Source organism: Antechinus flavipes, chromosome 4 (assembly GCF_016432865.1).
Source record: "Antechinus flavipes isolate AdamAnt ecotype Samford, QLD, Australia chromosome 4, AdamAnt_v2, whole genome shotgun sequence".
Taxonomy (NCBI): Eukaryota; Metazoa; Chordata; class Mammalia; order Dasyuromorphia; family Dasyuridae; genus Antechinus; species Antechinus flavipes.
In genome coordinates, this window is record NC_067401.1 from 56,187,753 (window position 1) to 56,211,536 (window position 23,784).

Genomic DNA, 23,784 nt, shown 5'->3' on the forward strand with positions numbered 1-23,784 from the left:
CCCCTACCCCTGTACTAATAGCCACCATTAGACACAAATAAGTATATATAATCTGCGTGCATGTGGGTGTATAAAATATGTACATGTAAAAAAGCACATATATTTTATGCTTTATATATATATATATATATATATATATATATATATATATATATATATATATATATGTATGTAAAATTATTCTGTACATGTATTTATCCATTCTTTCTCTGGACTAAATTCAAGTTAAAAAATGGAACAACAATTCTGTTGTTTGCAACAATTTGCAAGGTGCTATCTAGGATCGGGAAGAGAAACAAAGATGAAGATACATTAACCTTAAGGACTTAAATTCTGGTAGAGGGAGATACCGGCATATACACAAATAAATATTCTTACAAAATAGTACTATCTATTTTGTAAGGCATCTAGAAACTAGAAATCAGGGAAACTGGAGTTGGAATCCTATCCCAGACACTACTAGATGTGACACCAGCCATGTCATTTGATCTTTTTCACACACAAAATGGGAATAATAATAACATTTATCTCAGTGAGGTGTTCTGAGGATTAAATGAAATGATATATGTAAGATGCTTTGTAAACCTTAAAGCAGGGGTCCTCAAATTATGGCCATGGGCTAGATGCAGCAGCTGAGGACGTTTATCCCCCTCATCCAGGGCTATGAAGTTTCTTTATTTAAAGACTCACAAAACAAAGTTTTTGTTTTTACTATAGTCCGGTCCTCCAACAGTCTGAGGGACAGTGAACTGGCCCCCCTTTTAAAAAGTTTGAGGACCCCTGCTAAAGCATGCTAGAGATATGTTATTATCATTGTTATTATGTTGGAATCAGAGAACATAAAAACAATTTAACATGCTTCAAAATTAGAATTAAAAGATGAAAATCCTTTAAATTAAATTAATCCTTTAAATTAAAATTAAAGGATTTAATCAACGCCAATTTGTAGAATCAGGAATACATGGAAGAATCCTTTGTATTAACAGAATGTGATAGGAACATGGCATTGTAAGTATAAATACTATGGTGAATGAAGATGTGGAGATGGGAAAGTGTGGGATACACTTGAGGAATGATGAATACCAAAAAATACTTCAGGAGTAATATAAAGGTAGGCTAGAGTCATATAAGGGAAAGCTTGGAATTCCAGTCTAATATCTGTTGAAAAAATATTGAAGAACATAATTATTTTGTATTCCTTATATTGTGTCCACCACAATGCCAGCTAGGTATGTATGTAATAAATACAAATAAATAATAATAAATAATAGTAAATACTACTAATAAATACTTGTTGGGTTGAACTGAATATCAGTTGATTTGGAGGATATGGCTATGAATAGAGGTATTGCTGTTTATTTTTTCTAACAGTGTTTGTTGGAGACCTTACTTCTCTTACTTCACATAGGAATTTTAGTCTCTGTTCTTTGTATATAGGATCAGTGAAGGACCTATTATTGAAGTGGTAGTTTTCTGGAATATTGCAGTATTTTACAATTTTTTTTTTGCTTTAGTATATTTCAATTGATGAATACTTCTTTTTTAAAGGAATAATTGATGCTTTAGAAGTTGTCCAGTCTCTGAAGATTCTAGGCATAGATATTTCTGAACAACAAGCAGAGAAGATTCTTCAAAGGTTAGCCCTTATTCTTCATTATGATGTATTGTTGGGGTTCAGAGGGCATAGTGGGTCTTCAAAAATATATTGGGGTTCTGGACTGGTGTCCTGGGTATTCTAAAAATAATTTGGAAGCTTAAATAATTTCTAAGTCCAGAGGCAAAGTTTTATTAAAAGTGTAATATTAATGAAAGTGGGATAAATTCCAAGAGAGGAAGATAGCAAAAAGCAAGGAGCAAGCAAGTAAATTTATAGGGATTTAGGGAATACAGAACAAAGAATAGAGTAAAGCAAATGACATCATGGAACTGGGGTCAACATGATGGGTGGAAAGTTTGGTGATGGGGGTTAACAAGAACTCCCTTTCTTCTTCTTTCATGAAAGTAAGAAGTTCTCATTGTTTGAATCCAGGTGTGAGATAGCAGCTCAGTCTCTTGGATGACAAACCAGTCATCCTTGAAGGTGGAATAAAGATATCAGGCCACTTCTTTCACACACATTCTCCAAGACTGTACTACATCAGTCTTAATAGTTATATCCCTAATGTGACTATATCATTCCCAAGGTTGGGTAGTCTGTGGTTTCTTTCATTCTTTTTTAATATGGTATTTTATTTTTCCAAATACATGTAAAGATAGTTTTTCACATTCATCTTTGCAAAACCTTGTGTTCTAAAGTTTTCTCCCTCTCTGACCTCCTTCCCCCACCAAGACAACACGCAATCTAATATGAGTTAAACACGTAAAGTTCTTCTAAACCTATTTCCATATTTGTCGTACTGTCCAAAAACATCAGATCAAAAGGGGGAAAACTTGATAGTTAAAGAACCCCAAGCAAACAACAAAAACAACAGATAGATGAAAATATTTGGCTTTGATCCATATTCAGTCTCCATAGTTCTCCCTCTGTATGTGGATTGACTGAGATCTCTACTACTATTGGAGTTTCTACTGCATCATTCCTGAGGACTGTATCACATAACTCTCATATTCTAGAAGCCAAAAGCTGCAAATGGGGACTTTGAATAATGAATCCTTGAACCAACTGTTCCTTTGTCCATATCTCTATTCTTTTTCTTTTTCTTCCTCCTTTGGCTTATGTATTTTTTTCAGGGAGCATAGATTTAGAGCTGCAAATAGCCTCAAAGGCCATTTTGTTGACTCTATAATGTTATAAATGAGGAAACTGATGTAGAGAAGTGACTCTCTAAGGTCACTGAGGTAGTAAGAGTCAGAGACAAGATTTAAATCCAGGTTTTCTAATTCCAGTCCCAGTACTCTTTCTACTATACTAAATTTCTATACTTTTTGCTCCCAGGTGTTTTAATTTGTCTCTGTCTTCCTGTCTCTTGGGTAATCAATTTCTCAAAGGTGGGTATCATGTCTTTTGCTCCTTTTTGTAACTTTATCTTACTGGCTTTCCAAGTTTGTTACACATAATATGAGTGGTGGTCACGTTATCAGACACCATCTTACAGACAGTGGCCAATAATTGCTTTTGGTCAATTGACTCATGGTTCCTAAAAGAAGTGTTTAAAATATTGATTGAAGATTGATTGAAAAGAAATTCTCTATCCTTTGTATCTTTTATAGGAGTGTAAGACCAGAATCCAAAAGTGGTTAAAAGATGGTGCTGTTTAGCTTAGATCCCCCTCTCTTCTTTAGAATAGGAATATGACTGCTTATAATGCAATTCTATGGTGAATGATACTGTGATACTTCCAAATGTCTGTGGTATGGGTGTGGGTACTTCTTCTGCCAATATAGATTACTGTCTACATGTGCATTCTTTAGGAAGATGAATTGCTGTGTTGAAACAATTAACTAAGCTATTAAAGCATAGCTAGAAGGACCAGATCTGTGGTTTCAATGGTTTAGGGAGCTCTTAGGTGAGGAATCCCCCTTGATGGTATAGCTCTTAGCTGCATGGAGCTCTGAGAAATTAAATGACATACCCAGGAGCATATAGTCTGAATTGAGACCCGAATCCAATTGTTCCTATCTTCATTCACTTCACCATGCCCCCTAAATAAAAGCTATTATAACTCTATTAAGTTAAGTAACAGCTATAACCCCTTTGCACCAAGAATAAATGGAGAAATGAAGATCCTATTTGAAGGCATGAGAAGTAAGACTTTTCATCATCATTATAAAAACAAAACAAAGAATCCCCAGAGAAAAGATCTGCCTTGAGCCCATCAATTTTCTTTCTTTTTTTTTTTTTTTTTTATCACAGATTCTTTTGCTGGTCTAGTGAAGCCCATGGCACTTTCTACTATTTTCAAATGCATAAAGTAAAATAGCTGAGATATAAAGGAAATCAATTATGTTGAAGTATAGCTATCAAAATATTAAGAAAAAATTCATCTCAAATTGAGCCCTTCCTTTAACCAGTCTTCTAATGATGAGCCTCTCTTTATGTATTGTTCCTTGACCAACAGACAGTGTCACTAGATCCATATACATGACCTTTCCTTGTTGGTCCTGCCATGCTTTATGCTGTGATTGCATAGCCAAGGTCAGTTCTATGCCCTGATCATTTATTAGGATACTCTCTTAGTGGAGTTCAGGCAGAAAGCTGTATCTTAGACTGAAAGCAGAGACTTGGTTGTTCTCCCACATTCATGGTTGATTAACTGCTCCCCACCCAGATATGACAAGCAGAAATCACTGCTGCTTTAAGCAGACAGCTCTGCCGGGACCAGAATGTGGTTTTCTCGATATGTGCCCAAACTTAGTATAAGACTCCCGTAGAGGGTTAGTTAATAAAGGACCCGAGTATGGCATTGAAGATCGCTGTGACTGTCAGTGAAGGAGTTTTGTAATGTTAATTTCTCAAACAGCCATTTTACTAGTATGGTAGATTTTGATATTAGGAAATTGAAAATCTCTTTTTCAAAGGTACTGTCATTTGTCTGCTTACTTTTCATTTGTCATATCTAGGAATTGGAGAAATGGTCTGATTGTATTTGGATTTATAATCTTGGGATATAGATTTAAATCTTTACTTTCATTTTTCTTTATGACTCTGGACAAGTTATTTAACCTCTTCAAATCTCAGTTACCATTACTGTGAAATGAGAGGATTATACTAACTTTATCAGGCGTTCTTAACCTGAGGTCCATGAACTTGTTTTAAAAGTTTTTATAACTGATTTTCAGTATGATCTATTTCCTTGGTAATCCTGATGATTTTATTTTATGCATTGAAGAACATTATTCTGAGAAGAGGTGAATAGATTTCATACTAGACTGCCAAAGGTATCATTGGACATAAAGGGTTATGAATCTTGATAATTTCAAAGGATTCATCTAGTTAGGGGTATGCTGGTAATGTTTAACAACTGACTCTTTGGAAACAAAACATACTTACAATATATTTTTACACTTAATCTGCAATGCTAACTTTTCTTTCATCATTTTCTTAAGTCTAGGAAATCAATAAAATGATATATCAAGCACTGATTTGGAACACTTACTGATTTGTGTGGTATAAATGCTCACACTGAAAATTTAACAACTGGCTCTCAAGCTGATTCAAGCTGCTTTTTCTCTGATTCATAGTGATTCTTTTTGAAGTCGACACTGAATTCTGTTCATATCAAAAGTCCTTTTCATATCCATTATTAAAAAGGGTAAAGTGTATGTAATCATTTTGAATTTGGTGAGATCAACACAATACCTATCATAGGAGATTGAAAATATCCAGAAGTGTTAGAAGACTGCAACAGACTGAGGGCAAAGATTCATAGAAGTGGCTGTTGAAAATACATACGAGTGAACCATATCATTATTCTGGATTGATCAATTATACAAATTTGATTTGTGACTCTTGGCTTATATTGGTCTCCATTCTTTTTTATTTTCAGCATTGATGCTGATGGGACAATGTCAGTTGACTGGAATGAATGGAGAGACTACTTTTTATTTAATCCTGCTGAAAATATTGAAGAAATAATTCGCTTCTGGAAACATTCTGTAAGTAACACTTGCCTCTTACTGTGTTTTTTTAATGACTTGGTCCTTTGTATAGCTGTGAAACTGCAGGCTGAGGTTGGAGTATCATTTGTCAGGAATATTGTAGAGAGCCTTCTTATATTACCTAAGGGATTTGGCTAGTTAAAATTGAATGATTCTGTGAACTTCTATGGTCCCTTGTAATTTTATGATTCTGTAATTTGTGCACTGTGTTCTCAGAGATTTCTAAGGCTGCATGACCAATGTAAGTACAATATCCACTCTGGTTGCATAAACCCTCAGAAGTTGCAAGAGGTGTCCAATTGCTGAAGAGTAGTCTCATCTGCAGCCAGCAGTTGGTAACTGTGGCTTGCTGGGCTATTGGAGGTGTGGGGAGTTCTTTGCTCTTCAGGAAGTGTATAAGATCAGACAAGATATGTAATGGTATCCTAAATCTGGAGATCTGTAAACTCTGGTCTTTGATCCTACTACCTTTGGTCTCATCATTGATCTACTATTTAGTCTGGAAACAGATTTTACCTATATCGTTCTCTGGTATTTGGAAGGCCTCCAAACTGGGTTCTGCTGTGCTTGATGGACAGGTCTTTCCCACTCACTTGAAAGAATGAATCAATCTTTTTTTTTTTTTAAGCTATGGTTCCACATACGAATGAGTCATTTTCATTTGCATTTCCTGCTTCTTACTCCACACCTAGAAGTTGACCTCTTTCACTATGGTGAACTATTTGTTTCTCAGCTAACAGGCTCTGCCTATGACTTTGCTCTTTTAGACAGCCAAGTAGGACAGGAGATTCAAATATTCAGTTTATTAAAGCTTATCCTTTGTACTCTGGACTGTCCTAAGAAATACAGGATGATACATCCATAGATAGAGTGTCACCCAAGTACAGAAGTATATAGTATATATTTATCATAGAAGATATAAAGGTTTTTTGGTTTTGTACTTAATAAAGGGTAATTGATAGTTTCTGAAATTTTGCTTGAGGCCTTGAGCACATTGTTTTACTTGAACTGGTAAAAAACCACTTGGCAAAATAATTTCTCAATTTTAAGCTTATTTTTTCAGTTCATCCACTTGGAATTTCACATTGAGCTAAAAAAGAATTGACCAATTTTGACCAAATTTGGTACATGACTAACTGATCTAAAGATAATCTAGAATCAGAGAATTTCAGAGTTTCAATGTACTTGAGTGGCCACTTAGTCCAACCTATATCTGCAAAGAAATGGCCTCTATAGGAGGAGTATCAAACAATGTAACTACTTGAGTATGGCCAGAACCAAATTAAAATATAATTGGAAAATAATAAACAAAATAAATATAAATACAATGGAACATACATAATATCAGTATGTCATCCATAGGGAAGGTTCTTAGGGATGAGTTAATAGCCCCTGTTTCTGTGTGAGTTTGACATTCACATGGATGGCCACCTACCAATGTCTTGAAGATTTCTATAGTCCTGAAGTTTGACTCACAGTTTGAAACAAAAGGGAGATTGGCAAGAGTTCAAATGAGTCAGTTTTCTATAATTGTTAACAGATGTCAATGAAATTAGGCTGAAAAAAGGTTCCTCTTCTACTGAAGGAGGATCACACTTCACAGAGTCCATTATGTATATGTCAAGGGCTGCAGCTATGTGAGGGGCTTCAAAATTTTTTTATTTATTTTAAATTATTCTAAAAATATTATAAATTAAGAGACAGTGTAGCATAGTAAAAAGAGTGCTGGAATTGAGGAATCAGGAGACCTGAATTTGAAACCTAACTCCACCACTAAGTTTGTGCTCGGGGGAACTCATGTAACCTTTCTGAGTTCCTGTTTTCCATCTTTTTTTTTTTTTTTTTTTTCAACCTGTGATTTCATTCATTTGAGAAATTCCTGGTGAAGGAATTCCTTCCACCAATGTAAATTTGGTCGGCAGCAAGGTGAAGTCAGGAAGACTCATTTTGGTGATTTCAGTCCAACCTCAGCCACTCACTAGCTGTTTTTAACCAAAAACAGTAAGGACACATGAGGAATCCAGTTTGGAGTACAAACAAATTATATCAACTCAGGTCAGGGTAGGATGAGGTTTCTTCCTTGACACCTTCAGGGATCTAGTGTGTTTGGGAAAACATGATAATTCAAGAAGACAAGCTCAAACCCCACCCTTAATACCTTGGGTACCCTATTTACTTCAATTTCCTCAAATGTGGAATGAACTGGAGAAGGAAATGGCAAACTATTCCAGTATCTTTGTCAAGAAAACCCCAAATAGAGTCACAAATAATTGGAGACAACTGAAAACAACTGGTTGGTCACAGAAAGCTTTAGGAAACCATGCTTTTTTATCTTGCTTGATCTCTTGAACATCCTGTAGAGCAAGGATCTCACCACACTCTCTAAAGCTCAGTTACTACCTTCAGGCTACAGATGAGACTCTTCTAACAATTGGCACCTCTTTTCAACTTCTGAGCATTTATCCAAGCAAAGTGGGTATTATCCTTACATAGGTCATGGAATCTTAGAGAACATGGTGAACATAATATGGAATCAGACACAAGTGAAAAACAACAAAATGTAAATCTCCAATTGTTTTATAACTGAGACTCTTAGAAACTAACTTAAGTGGTTTATTCAGGGCCACATAGTCATTATGTGGCAGAGGAAGGATTTGAAACCAGGGCTTCTGAGGCTAATTCTGTATTCATTACAATTCCTCTCATCTCTATAAAATGATGAATCAGACCTGTATTGCCTACTTTGGGGTTGTTTTGAGGATCAAATGATGCACAGACACATATATACACAAATATATACATATATAGGATTATTATTATCCTTATTACTTGCTGGGAGAAAAGTATAAAGTATAAAATGTTATTTAAATGTGGCTCATGTTTACAATAATTCTGTGATAGTGCACTCTATAGATAGTGTAGATATCCCCATTTTACCGATGAGAAAACAGAGGCCCAGAGATAATAAGTGATTTATCTAAAATCATATAATTGTTGAGTGGTTTTGAGATCGGGGACTCAGACCCCGAATTTCTGACTACCTTGCAAATCTTAAGATTCGTAAAGAAAGCTTTTGGTAAATCACCAATCCTGAGAGACATTTTAGTCATTATTATGAATTACTCTGAATATTTCTTCAGTAGAGTTCTTCTTTGCTGTCCTATTGTGGCAGAGATGATGCCAGGCTTTGTTAGTGGAGTATATAAACTAATGGAATCTCAAAAGACTTCATGACCCTTCTAATTGTCATCCAAGGACTACCTAGCTAAGTTTTGTGAAGTTCATCATTAATTTGGCTAAAAAACTGATGGATTTTTCAGCCCCAGCCACTCATGAAAACCATATCCCAAGGTATTAGAAGAATTGTGATCTGCATTCAGTAGAGAAATATCCACATTAGTGAAATAATGAATTTATTCATATATTTAAGAATTATTCAAGTTACTAGAAGGCTGAGTTATAAGCATGAATTTTTAATTTATGCATATGTATGGAAACTCATATTACTTACCTAAGTAAGAGTTATCAGAATGTTCTGTGATTTCATTTATACAGGTTGTTCTCAGTATGGGAACTCACTTCATTAATAAAGATTGCAGCCCATCTATGATTTAGTTAAGCTAAAGGAAGGTGCCTGAGGTACATAGGTGAAGATGCAGTATATAAAGCAAAGGGCCAGGAGTCAGAAGGACCTTAGTTCAAATTCCATCCTAGACATTTACTAGCTGTGTGACCCTGGGTAAATCACTTAAAATTGATCTTCTCAGAAAACCCCCACATGACCACTTTACCAGATAGCAAAATTAAAGATTTACCTTCTACTATAATTTTTTACTGTATTGGCTTACTTGGGAATTGTTGGTTTTTTTATTTGTGGTCTGCCAGTGGAAGCTGGTGACCCTTGTCAGATGTTTTGTATAATTCTTGCATTATCAAAATTGCTTCAGTTTAATTTATTAAGATTGATACAGTACAATTGTATCCAGCATCTTTCTTAACATAGTATAATATTTTTGGTCTATATTTATATTAAGAATGGTCATAGAGAACAACTCATTTAAAAACAGTAGCATTCATGTTCTTTTGAAATTCCAATAGCCTTTTTGCTGAATAGCATTTATAATTGTTGCTTTTAATGATTTCAAATGAAACTGGAACTTTACTTGTAAATAGGTTTTTTTTTTTAAGTTTGTGCTCTTTTCTTCATTATTTAGAAAAAGAAATTGATTTTAATAGTGTAGATGAAATAGGTGAAATAATGCTTGGTTCTTACATAAAAAACTTGATCTCAAATGATGTATTTAAAATTTTATTACAATAGAACCTTTCTATCCATTTTAAACAGGGGATTGACATAGGAGATAGCTTATCCATTCCAGATGATTTCACAGAAGAAGAAAAGAAAACTGGTCAGTGGTGGAGACAGCTTTTGGCTGGGGGGATCGCTGGGGCTGTCTCACGAACAAGTACAGCGCCTTTAGATCGAATGAAGGTCATGATGCAGGTGAGTGTATCATGAGCATAAGCAGATGTGTTTCATTCTAAATTCTTCATTTATTTTTGAGAGCATAACTTAATATTCATATTCATTTGACCTATTTGTGAAAATTCATATGTTCTTTTGGAGATTCTTCTTGCCCTTAACAAGTTTATAATCTAGAAACAATAAAACTCTGTCAGTTTTAATTTATTCACAGAAAGTAACTTACTCTAATATCTTGTGAATCACATATTTCTTTGCTTTATTTCAGTGACAGAGTGGCCGAGACTGCTTATTTTGTTGTTATTTGTCCTTTGTTCTCAGAGAGGACTATGTCATCAGGAAGGTGATGAATAGAGCTTAGGGGAAACAGGGTTAACTGTCCTCAGATATTTTAAGGGCTATCGTCTGGGTGGAAGTTATGGAAAAGTAGATTTTGGCTCAGTATTTGGGCATATGTTAAGTAATATCAGTATATCACACATATATCTTTTATTTTCCTAAACTTAAGTGGCTCAAAATTTGAAGGTTGTTCCTTTGCTCTAATATTTCAAGGATTAATGTACAAGTCTATTCTTTAAATTGTTTTACAGATTTAAATTATGTAATCTCTCAGCCTTTGCCTTTTCCATCTTTCTTAAATTCTTTGATCCATATAATCTCTCATCTCTAGACCTCCCATTACTGTCTTGAGATTATAAACCACAGAGAAAATAGAGGATTTCATATCTAAGCACTTCAAAAAAGTAATTGGCATGCATACTTTAAATGAAAATCTTTTCCTTTTAATTTTAGGTTTATGGTTCAAAGTCAAGCAAAATGAGCCTACTCGGTGGATTTAAGCAGATGGTAAAAGAAGGAGGCATACGGTCCCTTTGGAGAGGAAATGGTGTGAATGTCATTAAAATTGCTCCTGAGACAGCTGTTAAATTCTGGGCATATGAACAGGTAAAATATTATTTTCTTTATAATTTATTAATAGTTCTTGAACTTAATTTCTGCATCTTAAAAATTATTGCCAACTTTTTATACAAGTTTTTAAATATGAACACTAATTTAATTTTTCTTAACTGGTTTTTAACCCCCCACCCCCAAAGCTTTATTATTGCCCTATTTGACTATTTTTTCTAGATATAGAAAGAACTTGTGCTCTGTGGGGGCTTGGACTAGCAGATGTCCAAGTCCCTTTATACCATTTAATTCTAGTTTTTAATAACTGGCTAAAAATTAATGAACAGTTATTGAGCATTCAGTCTGTTTAAGGTTATTGTGCTAAGTAATTAATAGCTAACATTTATGTAGCACTTTAAAATTTGCAAAGGGATTTACATATTTTATTTTATTCTCACAAAACTTTGTAAGGTTGGTACTGTTATTACCCTCACTTTACAGGTAAGGAAACTGAGTAAGCTTAAATACCTTACCTTGCAAGTGTCAGAGGCAAGTTTCAAATCCAAGTCTTCCTCACTCAAATTCAATGTTGTATCTAATTTTCCATTCTGCCTCCTACTGGAAAAATGAGAGAGGTACAGTTTTTGCCCTGAAGTTTAGAGGTGATAAGCCCATCTAATATCTTTGCCAAGAAAACCCCGCATGGGATCATGAAGACTCAGACATTTGTTTAGGACATCAAGGTGGCACAGTGAAATCAGGAAGATTCATCCTCGTGAATTCAACTCTGATCTCAGACACTTATTAGCTGTGTGACCCTGTTTGCCTCAGTTTCCTCATGTATAAAATAAATTGGAGACGGAAATGGCAAGCCACTCCCATATCTTTTACAAGAAAGTCCTAGATGAGGTGATGAAACATCAGACATATATGAAAAAATGATCCAACAATAGCTACAGGGATGATAAAGTTTATAGTCAAGTAAATATACTACAGAGTGAAATATGAGAAGTGTATAAGAGAAGTATAAATATAGTTCTCTCAGAAGTCACAGAAAGAACAACAAAATTCTGTTGGGAGGAATCCATGAAGATTTCTCAGAAGAGGTGATATATTTGAGCTAAGCCTTTGAAGGATGGAGAAAATTTCAGATAGGAGGTTATAGGGGAGGAAAGCAGGAGAGGATATTTTAGGAAGAGGGGATACAATTAAAAGCAAAAAAAAAAAAATGCATGGTTCATGGTCAGGTTAGGAGAAATGTAAAGGAAAGTAGTAGGAAATAAAACTGGAAATGTAGGCAGGTAGGAACCAAAATTGTAGAGGACCTTGATGAATTGTGGGTTGGGGAATCTGGACTTGTTCAATAGGCATTGTGAAGTCTTTCAAGGTTTTTTTTTTTTTTTTAAATTGAATAATAGCTATTTATGTGAAAAGAGATTAGAATTGATACTTCAGGAGATTAATGGTGAGTAAAACATATGAGAAGGGGAGAGCTGAAGAGACTCTAGTCTGATTGGAAAGAACCACATTAAAACAGAGCTGAAATACTTCAGTGGACTTTTGATTTAATTGATGTGGTTGTGTCTTTCAGTAATCTAAGTTGTAGCTTCTTCTTACATATCTACCCATCCAAGCTGTTGGTGTTTGTGTGGGTAAACCTATTAAAGCAATAATTTTATTAATTATGAATGAAAAAAGCATTTGTGTTGTACAAAGCACTATGCTAAGGACTGAGACAATAAATAGAAAAGCAAGAGTTCCTTCACTTAATAATTAAGGTGTTCATGCTGGATGACTGACTACTTATTGTTATGACATAAGGAGGATGCTTTTGGTAGACGAGTTGGATGAGGTGGCTCCTGAGATCCTTTTCAACTCTCAGATTCTGTAAGTGGCAGGAATCTTTTACAATTGGGTGTTATTGTGTAAGAAGTCTTTACTATAAATTTTAGGTTTCAGCTCATTTTTTAAATCAGCTTTACTGGATAATGTAAAGTTTTTATTGCATTGATAGAAGCTATAGACCTGTGGACCTGAAGAGATAAAGAAAACACAATTAAAGTTTTGATGTGACAAGTCATACATTTTCTTTGGCTCTATCTGATTTAAATCACCTGTAAGGTCTCAGTTTGAAGACATTGAAGAGAGAAGGGGAGAGGCTTTTCAGGCTTGTTCACCACAAATTCAGGACATTGTTCTTTACTGATTTTTTATATATTTTTTGATCTTCATTTTTCATCTCAGGACATCCATTACTTGAAGTGCAATTCTCTTCTCATATTTTTATCTCCTGAAGTAGAATTAAGTGGTTCAGTGACTTTTCACAAGTAACAAAATGCTTTTGGGATGAATGTGATGAATTCCTTTGATCAGTTTAATAAACTGAAGAGCAAAGAAAAGCTGGGATGATAGCCAGCCAGTTAGCGAGATCCATTATCTTGTCTTCACTTGAATGTTTGAGAATTTGTGTAATTGTGTAGCATTTTATGAACATATTTTAGATCAGAGGTGTCAAACTCATTGCAAGTGGCCCTGCAAAAGTTCTGTCAAACCAGATTAAAATATAATTGGGCAACGTGTGTGTGTGTGTGTGTGTGTGTGTGTGTGTGTGTATGTGTGTCACAACTGGGGTTAAGCGACTTGTCTAGGATCACACAGCTAGGAAGTATTTATTAAATGTCTGAGATCAGATCCTCCTGACTTCAGGGCCAGTGTTCTATCCACTATACCATCTTGCTGTTCCTGGGAAATATTTAATAGGAATAAAGAACAATAAACACAATGTAGGATAATGCTATTTTGTGGTTTTTCTAAGTATGTAACCTGAAGGGATCTGTTTTTATTTGAACTTGAGTTTTAGGTTGATTACTTCAACCCTGAAATATAGATTTGACACTAAGGTGCCTCAATAGTATTGAAAACCTGGATGAGTGGACAAAGAGTGTCTTCCAATAATGTTTAGGAAGTTTTTTTTTTTTCATATTTTAATTAATTTATTCATTTACAGTAATAATGGTTTATAGATGAATAATGATATATTCATTAATTAAACAATGACTGGGTTGAGAACATTATCTTCCTTTACTTTATTTTATTGAGGCCAGTCATTTCATGTTATATATCCATTCTTTTTCCTTGTAAATTCTACTCCTCCACCAAGGATCCTCTCACAACCCACTTGTTCCAAGAAGCCATGGTGATTTTTGTGCTGTTGATGACCAGTGATTTGCATGAAAAAAAAAAGACCAAACCAAGCATTATGTTTTATTCTATTATAAAAACAATAGCTCCTACTTATATTACATTTTAAGCTTTGCAAAATGCCTCTCATGTATCTTCTTCTTTTTTTTTTTTTTTTCACCCTGAGGTAACTGGAGTTAAGTGACTTGCCCAGGGTCACACAGCTAGGATGTGTTAAGTGTCTGAAGCCAGATGTGAACTCAGCTGTTTCACCTCTCATGTATCTTCACAACAAACAGCACTAAAAGCTACATGCTATTGTTACTCCATTTTACAGATGGGAAAACAGAGGCACAGAGTTCTTAAGTGATATACTAAGGATCATTTAGTTAGTAGGATTAGGACATGGGCTTTCCTTTAGGTCTCCAAATCCAGTATTGAATCCACTGTGCCATGATGTTCTTCCACCTCCTCGATTTCACTGGTGTACACATTAGTGTGAGCATTTCTTTGACCGCTCTGTGTCTTACATGGTTTTTGTGAGTACCTGTTGCCCTGAAAAGGGCAACTGGGTAGTACCATGATGCATAGAGTGGCAGGCCTGGAATCAGGAAGGTTTATTTTCCCGAATTCAACTCTGGCCTCAGACACTTGCTAGCTGTGTGACCTTGGGCATGTTGCGAGACCTTGTGTGCCTCAGTCTCCTCATCTGTAAAATGGGTTGGAGAAGAAATAGCAAATAATTCCAGTGTCTCTAAGAAAATTCCAAAATGGGATCAAAAAGAGTAGACAGGCCTGAAAAGCAACTGAAATAACAAAATGATCAAAAAAATTACCCTATCATGTCATGGTCAGTATTCTGGTTGGTAAGCTTCTTTGAACTGAGTGAGGCTGCTCCTTCAGATACAATCCATTAACTCCTGATCTGATAGTAAAAGTTTTCCCAGTTTGGGAAGACCTGCCAGAAGTTCTTTGCATTTTTGAATTATTTTTTGTTGTTCAATTATTTTGGGTCATGTCTGACTCTTCAGACGTGTGTGTGTGTGTGTGTGTGTGTGTGTGTGTGTGTGATATTAGTTTGTTTTTTGAGACTATTCTTTCATTGGCCAAGCAGTCATCATGTAGCTGCTGGAACTTAGCAAAGTGTCTGGACCATAATTGGTGCTTTAGAAATATGATGGGATCCTTAACAGAAATCAGGAAGTTAGGAAACAGGGAGGAGAAGGAAAGAAAGGAAAGGTACCGAATTGTGTTTTGAACTTGTAAGTTTGATTGCCCATGGGGCATCCCATGGGAAATATCTGATAGGCAGTTGGTGATACTGTGAGAGAAGGACTGGGATATTTAACAGAAATGGGATTCAGATGTGTTAAGGCAAGTGAGCCCTTTTCAGATTTCTAGCCAGTGTCTTCTATTTTGTAACTCTTGTAATCTTATATTCATATGTATTCAAACATTTTTATTCACACAGTATAAGAAATTGCTGACCAAAGATGGTGCCAAATTAGGAAACACTGAGAGATTCATTTCTGGTTCCATGGCAGGCGCTACAGCCCAGACATTCATCTATCCCATGGAGGTAAGTGCTGCTGTGAAAAATCTGAGTTCTTTTTCATGTTTCTTTCATATGAAACCTATCTCAGTTTTAGCAGTAGCAATATAACATTAGAAGTAAAATATTTTATAGTAATAATAATAGTGTAGTAAGCACTTTACAAATATCATTTTATTTGTTCCTCAATAACCCTGGGAGGTAGATGCTATTATTATCATCTCCATTTTACAGATTGGAAAACTGAGGCAAACAGAGATTTGTGACTTGCTCAGAATCACAGACCTAGTAAATGTATGAGGCTAGATTTGAATTCGGATCTTTGTGATCCTAGACCTAGACAGTGCTGCCTTACTGCTTCTATTATCAGGTGCTAATTGGCTCCCAAACCATTTTGTTGCTATTCCCAAACATTTTATCTGAATTGCCATTCTTGTTGCCAGAACTGATTGTAGTGTATCTAAAAAGTATAAGCCAAGATACAATGTTGGGGGCTATTCACTTAGTCCTTTTCTCTTTGGAAGAATTGCATTAATTCTCCAGACAGGAAGAGAATTCTTTTTACAGTCAATGGAAATTCAGCAGGCAAAAGAGGAAGAGATGGCATTAGTGGCCTTACACAAGTTGGATTTGGGGAGGGTGGAATGAAAATTCAGAATTTGTATTTCTGTGATCTGCTGGAGTTTCTGCTTTGGGGTCTGGCTGTCCCATTGCCTTAATGCTTAAGGACTTTGACTATTTCAAACATATTGCCCTTGTACTGACTTCTGACATGAGGGAAATCAATAGGCTAATGAGATTTAGTGTGGTAGAGAATCTCAGGGTCATCTAGGGTCAGAGATCTGGAGCTAGAGGGGGTGCTTTGAAGTATCTGGGCCAAGCCTTTCATTTTAAAGATGAAAAAACTAAAGCTCAGAAGAGTTATGACTTTCCTGAAGTCAAATGGATATTAAACGACAGAGCTAGAATTCAAATTCATATTATATGGCTTTAGTCCAATCATATTAGTTCACAGACTCAAAGAAAATCAATTTGACAAACATATACTGTGCAAGGAATTTTGCGAGATACTCTGGGGATACAAGGACAAGGTATGATTTTTTTTTTTTTTTTTTTTTACAAAGAGGTTAAAATAAAAATAAGCAAAAAAGAGAGGCTCCAACAGCTAAGTGGAATAGTTTAGGGATCCCATATTTGCTTACCCATTTTGCACCTGTTCACTTTTTTACTGCAGTGATATTTTTCTTACTCTGAATTCAGTAGTGGTCTACTTCTTGCTGCCTGAGCTCAGGCTTTCTTTCCCTGGTAGGTCTTAATTATATTCTTCTCACCTACTAGTTATTCTCAGGTATAAACCATTAGAACTTGAGGAATGACTTTTTTTTTTTTTTTGAGTGTAAGATAGCCTTCATCTTTAAATTTGGGCATTACCCAAGATGTCATTGAATTCATGGGAATACTGACTAGTTTAGGACACTTTTGACCAATTAAATACATCTTTGTTTTTTTTTTTTTTTTTACTTTCAGGTTCTAAAGACCAGGTTGGCTGTAGGCAAAACTGGGCAATACTCAGGAATGTTTGACTGTGCCAAGAAAATCTTGAAGTATGAGGGTGTGAAAGCCTTTTACAAGGGCTACATCCCGAACTTCCTCGGTATCATCCCCTATGCAGGAATAGATTTGACTGTTTATGAGGTAAGTTTGTCCCCAAAGTGAATCTGATAAATTTGTGGGCTATATAGCCATTTTTATGCATTAAATCTAATCTTATGTTACCTTTTTCTTTTGTGAGGCTATTGTGGTTGTGATTTAAAGGGTCACCCAGCTGGTACATATCTGAGGCCAGATTTGAACTTAGGTCCTCCTAACTCTGGGGCTAGTGTTCTATCCATTGCACCATATAGTGGCTCCTTATATTCTTCCCTCCTCCCCTCCTCTTGAGGCAGTGAGTTTAAATGACTTGCATTGGGTCATACAGCTAGGTTGTGTTACCTTTTAACTTAATTACTTTTTAAGAAGGAAAAGTATTAGAGGTTTTAACCCTTTTAATCTTGAAGATGGAGAAGAGAAAAGGAAGACAATGGAGTGATATATTGTAGAGTATATGTCCCATGGCTAATTAGGAGGTAGTATTGTTGAGGATAAGATTTCTGATTCAATCTCTATTTGGAACAATTCATTTTATATAATGTCAGTGTTGGAAAGGACTTCAGAGATCATCTAGACCGAAATGTGGTCCAGAGCATCCTGGGTGGTCTCTGAAACCCTTTCAGAGGATTTACAAATTCAAAATTAGTTTTTATTTCTCACATGGCAAATATATATAAATATAATGCATATAAACAAAAACTCTTTGGGCAGATACTCAATTTTTAATTGTATTAAATACTAAATTGATACTGAATATTGAAATATTGAATATTGAAAAGATACTGAAAACAAAAGTTTGAGAATTACTGATCTAGATCAAATTTCTCATTTTACAGCTGAAGAAATAGACACAGGTTAAGTGACTTATGAGGTCACACAGTAAGTCCTAGAACCAGAATTTGAATCCACGGTCTGTGATGCTGGAATCAGGACTCTTTTATTACATTCTATTATTAAAATGTGTCTCTACCCCCAAGAAGCCATTTAAGTTAAAGACAGCATAGTAGTGGTCAGGAGGTGACTAGGTAAAAGAGTATAATTGGATTAGCACAACTTAATAGCCATTGCCAGGATCACATTGTCCCAGCTTTGCCAGTTTCCATCTTCTCTGTGAGCAACAGCACATCTGGGTTATGGATTTTTGAAGTTAATTCAAATTCTGTAGACTTTCAGATTTCTTTAGAATTGTGATGTGATCTGGAGAGCAATTTGGAACTATGCCCAAAGGGTCCCTTTGATCCAGCAATATCTCTACTAGGCTTGTATCCCAAAGAAATCATAAAAAAGGGAAAAGGATCCACATATGCAAAGATGTTTGAGCAGTCCTTTTTGAAGTGGCAAGGAATTGGAAACTGAATGGACACCCATCAGTTGGAGAATGACTGAATAAGTTATGGTATATGGATGTTATGGGATATTATTGTTCTATAAGAAATGATCAACAGGATGATTTCAGAAAGACCTGGAGAGACTCAGATGCTAAGTGACATGAGTAGAACCAAGAGAACATTATGGCAACAACAAAATTATGTGATGATCAAAATTCTGATGGATATGGCTTTTTTCAACAATGGGGTTATTCAGGCCAATTCCAAAAGACTTGTGATAGAGAGTCATCTGTACCCAGAGAGAGCACTATAGAGACTGAATGTGTCTCTATACACAGTATTTTCACCTTTTTTGTTATTTGTTTGCATTTTGTTTTCTTTCTCATTTTTTCCCCTTTTTGATCTGATTTTTCTTGTGTAGCCTTTGTGGAATTGTGGAAATATGTTTAGAAGAATTGTACATGTTTTGCGTATATTAGATTATTTGCTGTCTAGGAAAAGGAGGTGGGGGAAGGGAGGGAGAAAAAAATTGGAACACAAGGTTTTACAAGGATAAATGCTGGAAACTATTTTTGCATATATTTTGAAAATAAAAGCTATTACTAAAAAAGGAATTGTGATGTGATAAGTGATTTTAAGATTGTCTTTTTCCCTTAATTTCTTTTTTAGTCTAGTGTAAATGGGTCAATGGTTGTTTGTTTTGAGTTGTTTTTACCCTTTTATCTCTATAGTTCAAAGTATTTGGCCCCCAGACATCACTGACACAGACCTTAGCATCTGTCTTTGTTGTACCATGGCAACAAGTGATCATTGAATAAAAGCAGACTTTTGAAACTTAATTACATATTATTTCTATTCTGTCAAACTGTAGCTTTTTCAATTATGACCTAGAAAATGATTGGAAAAAATCCTTAGATATTAAAACATTGTTTTTAAACCCAACATTTGAAAACCCTCTGATTCTTCTCCTGAGGGAAGAGAGCTTTGAAAAGATAAATTTCCTTTAAGTCGGGAAACTTAAATCTTCAGTGCATAGTAAATGCCCTTTAACTATAAAATTCTTGTAATCTAGAGATGGAGAACCCTGGTTAATGTTAATTATGAGCATGGAGGAATGGAGAGATCCATAACATAATTTAGGCCAATGCTATTTGGTTCCTGAATTATACTTAGAAGCAAATGGGCAGCCGGTGAACAATATAAGCATATTTTACAGTATTTTGATTTATAACTTCACAGTTAAGTATCTAGTTTGCCTGCATCTCCAAAGAATTTTCTCATGCCTTTTTCAGTAATTGAATGGGACAAGTAGAAGAGAATTGTTGATTATGCTGCGGTGTGTGTGTGTGTTATACATAAGAGTGGGGGAAAAAGACGCCGACTCCTTTTACTCTGCCTTGATTCTTGTGGTAGTGACAGTGTATTACTTCTGTGTTCTTCGGCAGCTATTAAAGAATTATTGGCTTGAGCATCATGCAGAAGACTCTGTAAACCCTGGGGTATTTGTGCTGTTAGGATGTGGTACCTTGTCCAGTACTTGTGGCCAATTGGCCAGCTATCCCCTGGCTCTAGTCAGGACTCGCATGCAGGCTCAAGGTGAGTTTTTGCTAAAAGAATAACCGGTAAGAAATGACAGTTTTATGGTTTTAAAATCATCCCCTTTGGTTTCTTCTTTGGGGAATTGCTCAAAGGTCTTGCCTCTCCTCTAATAAGAGTTGACCTTTTGAGAGGGCTGATATAATAAGGTTCCCTAAAGGACAGAAGCAAAATGATACTTCTTTATTTGCTATTCTCCACTCTCTCACCATTTTCTCATAGATGTCTAAGCTTAGGTGTTATGGTGAGTTATAGGGGATATGTCCTTGATGCCTCTTGTAAAAAATTTTTTTTGTTTTTTTTGTAGTACTCAGTATGCCATTAGGTTTCATCGCAGGGACTCCTAGCATGAACATTGATACACATTTTATTTTTTTCTTTCCTTTCTAGCCATGGTGGAAGGAGGACCCCAGTTGAGTATGATCGGCCTCTTTAAGAGAATAATTACCCAACAAGGAATCCTTGGACTTTACAGTGGAATTACACCTAACTTCATGAAAGTGCTTCCTGCAGTGAGCATCAGCTATGTTGTATATGAGAAAATGAAGATAGGCTTGGGAATAGCCTCAAAGTGAAGGGTGAACTCTTAGCTGGAGCCTGATTCCACGAAAGCACGATAATATTTGTGTGTCTCTCATCATTTAAAGTCACCAAAGATCTTTGAGACGAGATGCATCATGGCCTCACTGGGAGAAACATATTAAAGAGCATGTCAGGCATTTTATCTTATTTTATACATGTGAAAATTTTAAGATGAAATCACATTTTTGTTAAGTTTTTTTTTTTTTTATGTTAAAACATTTGATATTCACAGAGCTCTACTTGCCTTTCCAATTACTGTCCTCTTGGCTCCTGATACCACATTTAAACCAGTTGTTCAATCAACTTGAAACACAATCGAAGAGAAACTTAATATCAAGAGTAAAGTTTTCAGACATTCATTTTTTGGTCAGCTAGACCTATTTATGTTATCTTTTGTATTGAAATGCCTTAAACAATTCACCAGCTGGGGTTTACATTTTTTAAAAAATAAATTTTGAGTATCTTTTGCAACCATTTGGGGGAAAAAAACCTTTAAATAACCAGTTCACTTAAGCTAGTTGATAATAACTAAGCAAATAGAGTTCTTTTTCTTTAAGCAAAATAAAAATAAGGGAGAGTTGTCAAAGTGTGAGAATACCTCCATTTCTTATTTTAATGTATTGAAAGAGTGATGAAATTATGTCATTTCACTGCTTATCTTTTTAACTTTATTTGTAGATGTTATTATATCAATAGCTCATTTTAATTCTCATTACTAAATTTGGAAAGGAAATCACCAGTATGAACAAATTTGCTTTATGATGGAGGGCTCAGTGAGAACATGCTTTGAAATCTTAAATTCCACTTCTCGGTTACTTTTGGGAGTTGAATAATTTCTCTTTCATTCAGTTTCACTGCTGTTACTCCTCTCTTCTTGTAGAGTTTGAGTGAGGAAACAACAGTGTTTTTTTTCCCCCAATAGTTCTCCAAGATTTCTTAGTGCTTTCATTACAGCTACCTTGTTAATTTGGTAATATAACTGTCATCATTTCTGTTTTATAGAAGTGAAATGATTCACCCAAAGGAATAGACATAATAAATGGCAGAGCTGGATCTCTATAACAGGCTGATACTAGTCATCACTTGGTTAATCAATGGCCAAGCACTATTAAGCTCTAGGGATACAATAAAAGGGGGAAAACCCCCTTCTTACCCTCAAAGAGCTTGCATTCCAATGGAGAGATGATGTACAAATAATTAGATACATATAAGATATATATATAGCATAGATAGAAGGTAAATGGAGACATTAACAGATGGGATTGGAAAACGATGATTCTTTTTTTCCATTATACCCAGTATCTCCTCAGAAACGAGCCTGAGGGAGTTTCCTGTGTGCCAACTAAGATTATCCATATGCCAGGAGCACCAGGTGTTCTTGGCAGTTGATTTCAATTCCAGGTACATTTCAGTGGAACGTGGATGATTAACTATACAGAGAAATACCCTAGAACTGCTGTAACAGCAGTCCACGTCTGTGCTCTGAAACCTAGTATGAAATTCCTTGCATTCTTTGCCCAAAAGGAAGATTTCCTATTTCCATTGTCGACATTAGGGTCTAAATTGTTTGCTACATGTGTAGCTAATTCCCCTTTTTAAAAAAATTATTTTTAGTTTATGGAATAAAATAAGCATTTCTATAACAGTACAATAAAAAAATTGCACATGAAACTGCAAATTTACTATATGCAATTTGCTATTCCTTTCAAATATACAATAAAATTATCATGTAAATTTTTCCCCCTTTTCCCTCTCTCTCTTCCCCTCTCTGCACCTAGAGCTGGATACCATTTGAAACAAAAAGGTGCGCGTGCGCACACACACATAAAAATGTAAAATTATCCTATACATCTGTTTATCAGTTCTTCCTCTGGATGCAGAGAATCTTTCTTCATATATCCTTTATATTTAATTTGGATATTGATTGTATATTGGTTATTATTTGAAGAGTATTCTGGGGTATAAAATATCCATATTGTAACATTACTGACCTGAATTTGTGTCCACAAAGCATTTTTTCCTGATCAGGTCTTTTTTCCCCCCTGAAAATTGTTGAATAAGATTTAAAAATATTTATTAGGAGCTTATAACTCAATTCCCCAAACTTGTAAATAATTAGTTTGAGGATTCCTAATAAGTGTGTTTTTAGCTGCTGTTGTAATCTAGACCGGTTGAAAAAAATCAAGTACTACTTATATCTACTGTTTGCTTTTCCTTAGTCTACCTCCTCTATTTTCTGAGCCAAAGAGAGCAACAAGACATTTGACCTCTACTGAATGCTTGGGAAGTTTGATTTGAAAAGTAATTTTCATGCAAAATTATTCCTTCTGAAGGTTTCCATATCTAGAATATATGTGACAAATGTAGAAAGTAGTTGTGTCCTCCAGGGAATTCTTGGTACCTTGGAATAAGCCCTAAATAGCTCGGCAGGATATACATTTTAGTTTTTATTTTATTCATCAAACAGGAGGATTGATCATTTTGCTAACTTTGACATATATCTAGTTGCTAAAAAAGAGAAACTGCTCAGCTGTCACCATTTGCTTTTATGGAGATTATTTGAAATGTGTAAGGAATGAAAGTGATTTATATGTGCTTCATCTCTCTCTTGAAAACATGTTTACTTTCATAAAATTGCAATTTTAAGATAGTCTCTGGTATTGGATCATGTATTTTTATTAAAACAAAAACCATGTTTGTTTTCAAACAAATGTTTCCTTTATTTTTTCTTTCTTATTTTATCATTAGCACTGAGTGGTAGTTATGATATAGTATAGCTGGCGTTGGAAGAAGGATGTGCCAGCCCAGACAGGCTTGAGAGAACCAATTGTTAAACTTTTTTTTTTTTAATTTTATCAATGTCTCTTAAAATATTATATTTATCTCCAGTATCTCTTCCTTTCCCTGTCCCAGAGAGCCATCCCCTA

The 23,784-nt window shown here is 35.1% G+C and overlaps 1 protein-coding gene across 1 annotated transcript in view; it reads left to right on the forward strand.

Moving 5' to 3' along the window:
- Positions 1-23,568, forward strand: part of LOC127559416 (calcium-binding mitochondrial carrier protein SCaMC-1-like) — a 41,388-nt gene extending 17,820 nt beyond the window's left edge. Inside the window, exons 3-10 of the mRNA XM_051993186.1 lie at positions 1,549-1,636; positions 5,487-5,595; positions 9,944-10,102; positions 10,874-11,026; positions 15,621-15,728; positions 17,229-17,396; positions 20,125-20,275; positions 20,666-23,568. Of these exons, the coding sequence (XP_051849146.1) occupies positions 1,549-1,636; positions 5,487-5,595; positions 9,944-10,102; positions 10,874-11,026; positions 15,621-15,728; positions 17,229-17,396; positions 20,125-20,275; positions 20,666-20,850 (1,121 nt within the window). The 3' untranslated portion in view covers positions 20,851-23,568. The remainder of the gene's footprint in view (positions 1-1,548; positions 1,637-5,486; positions 5,596-9,943; positions 10,103-10,873; positions 11,027-15,620; positions 15,729-17,228; positions 17,397-20,124; positions 20,276-20,665) is intronic.
- The last annotated feature ends 216 nt before the right edge of the window (positions 23,569-23,784 follow it).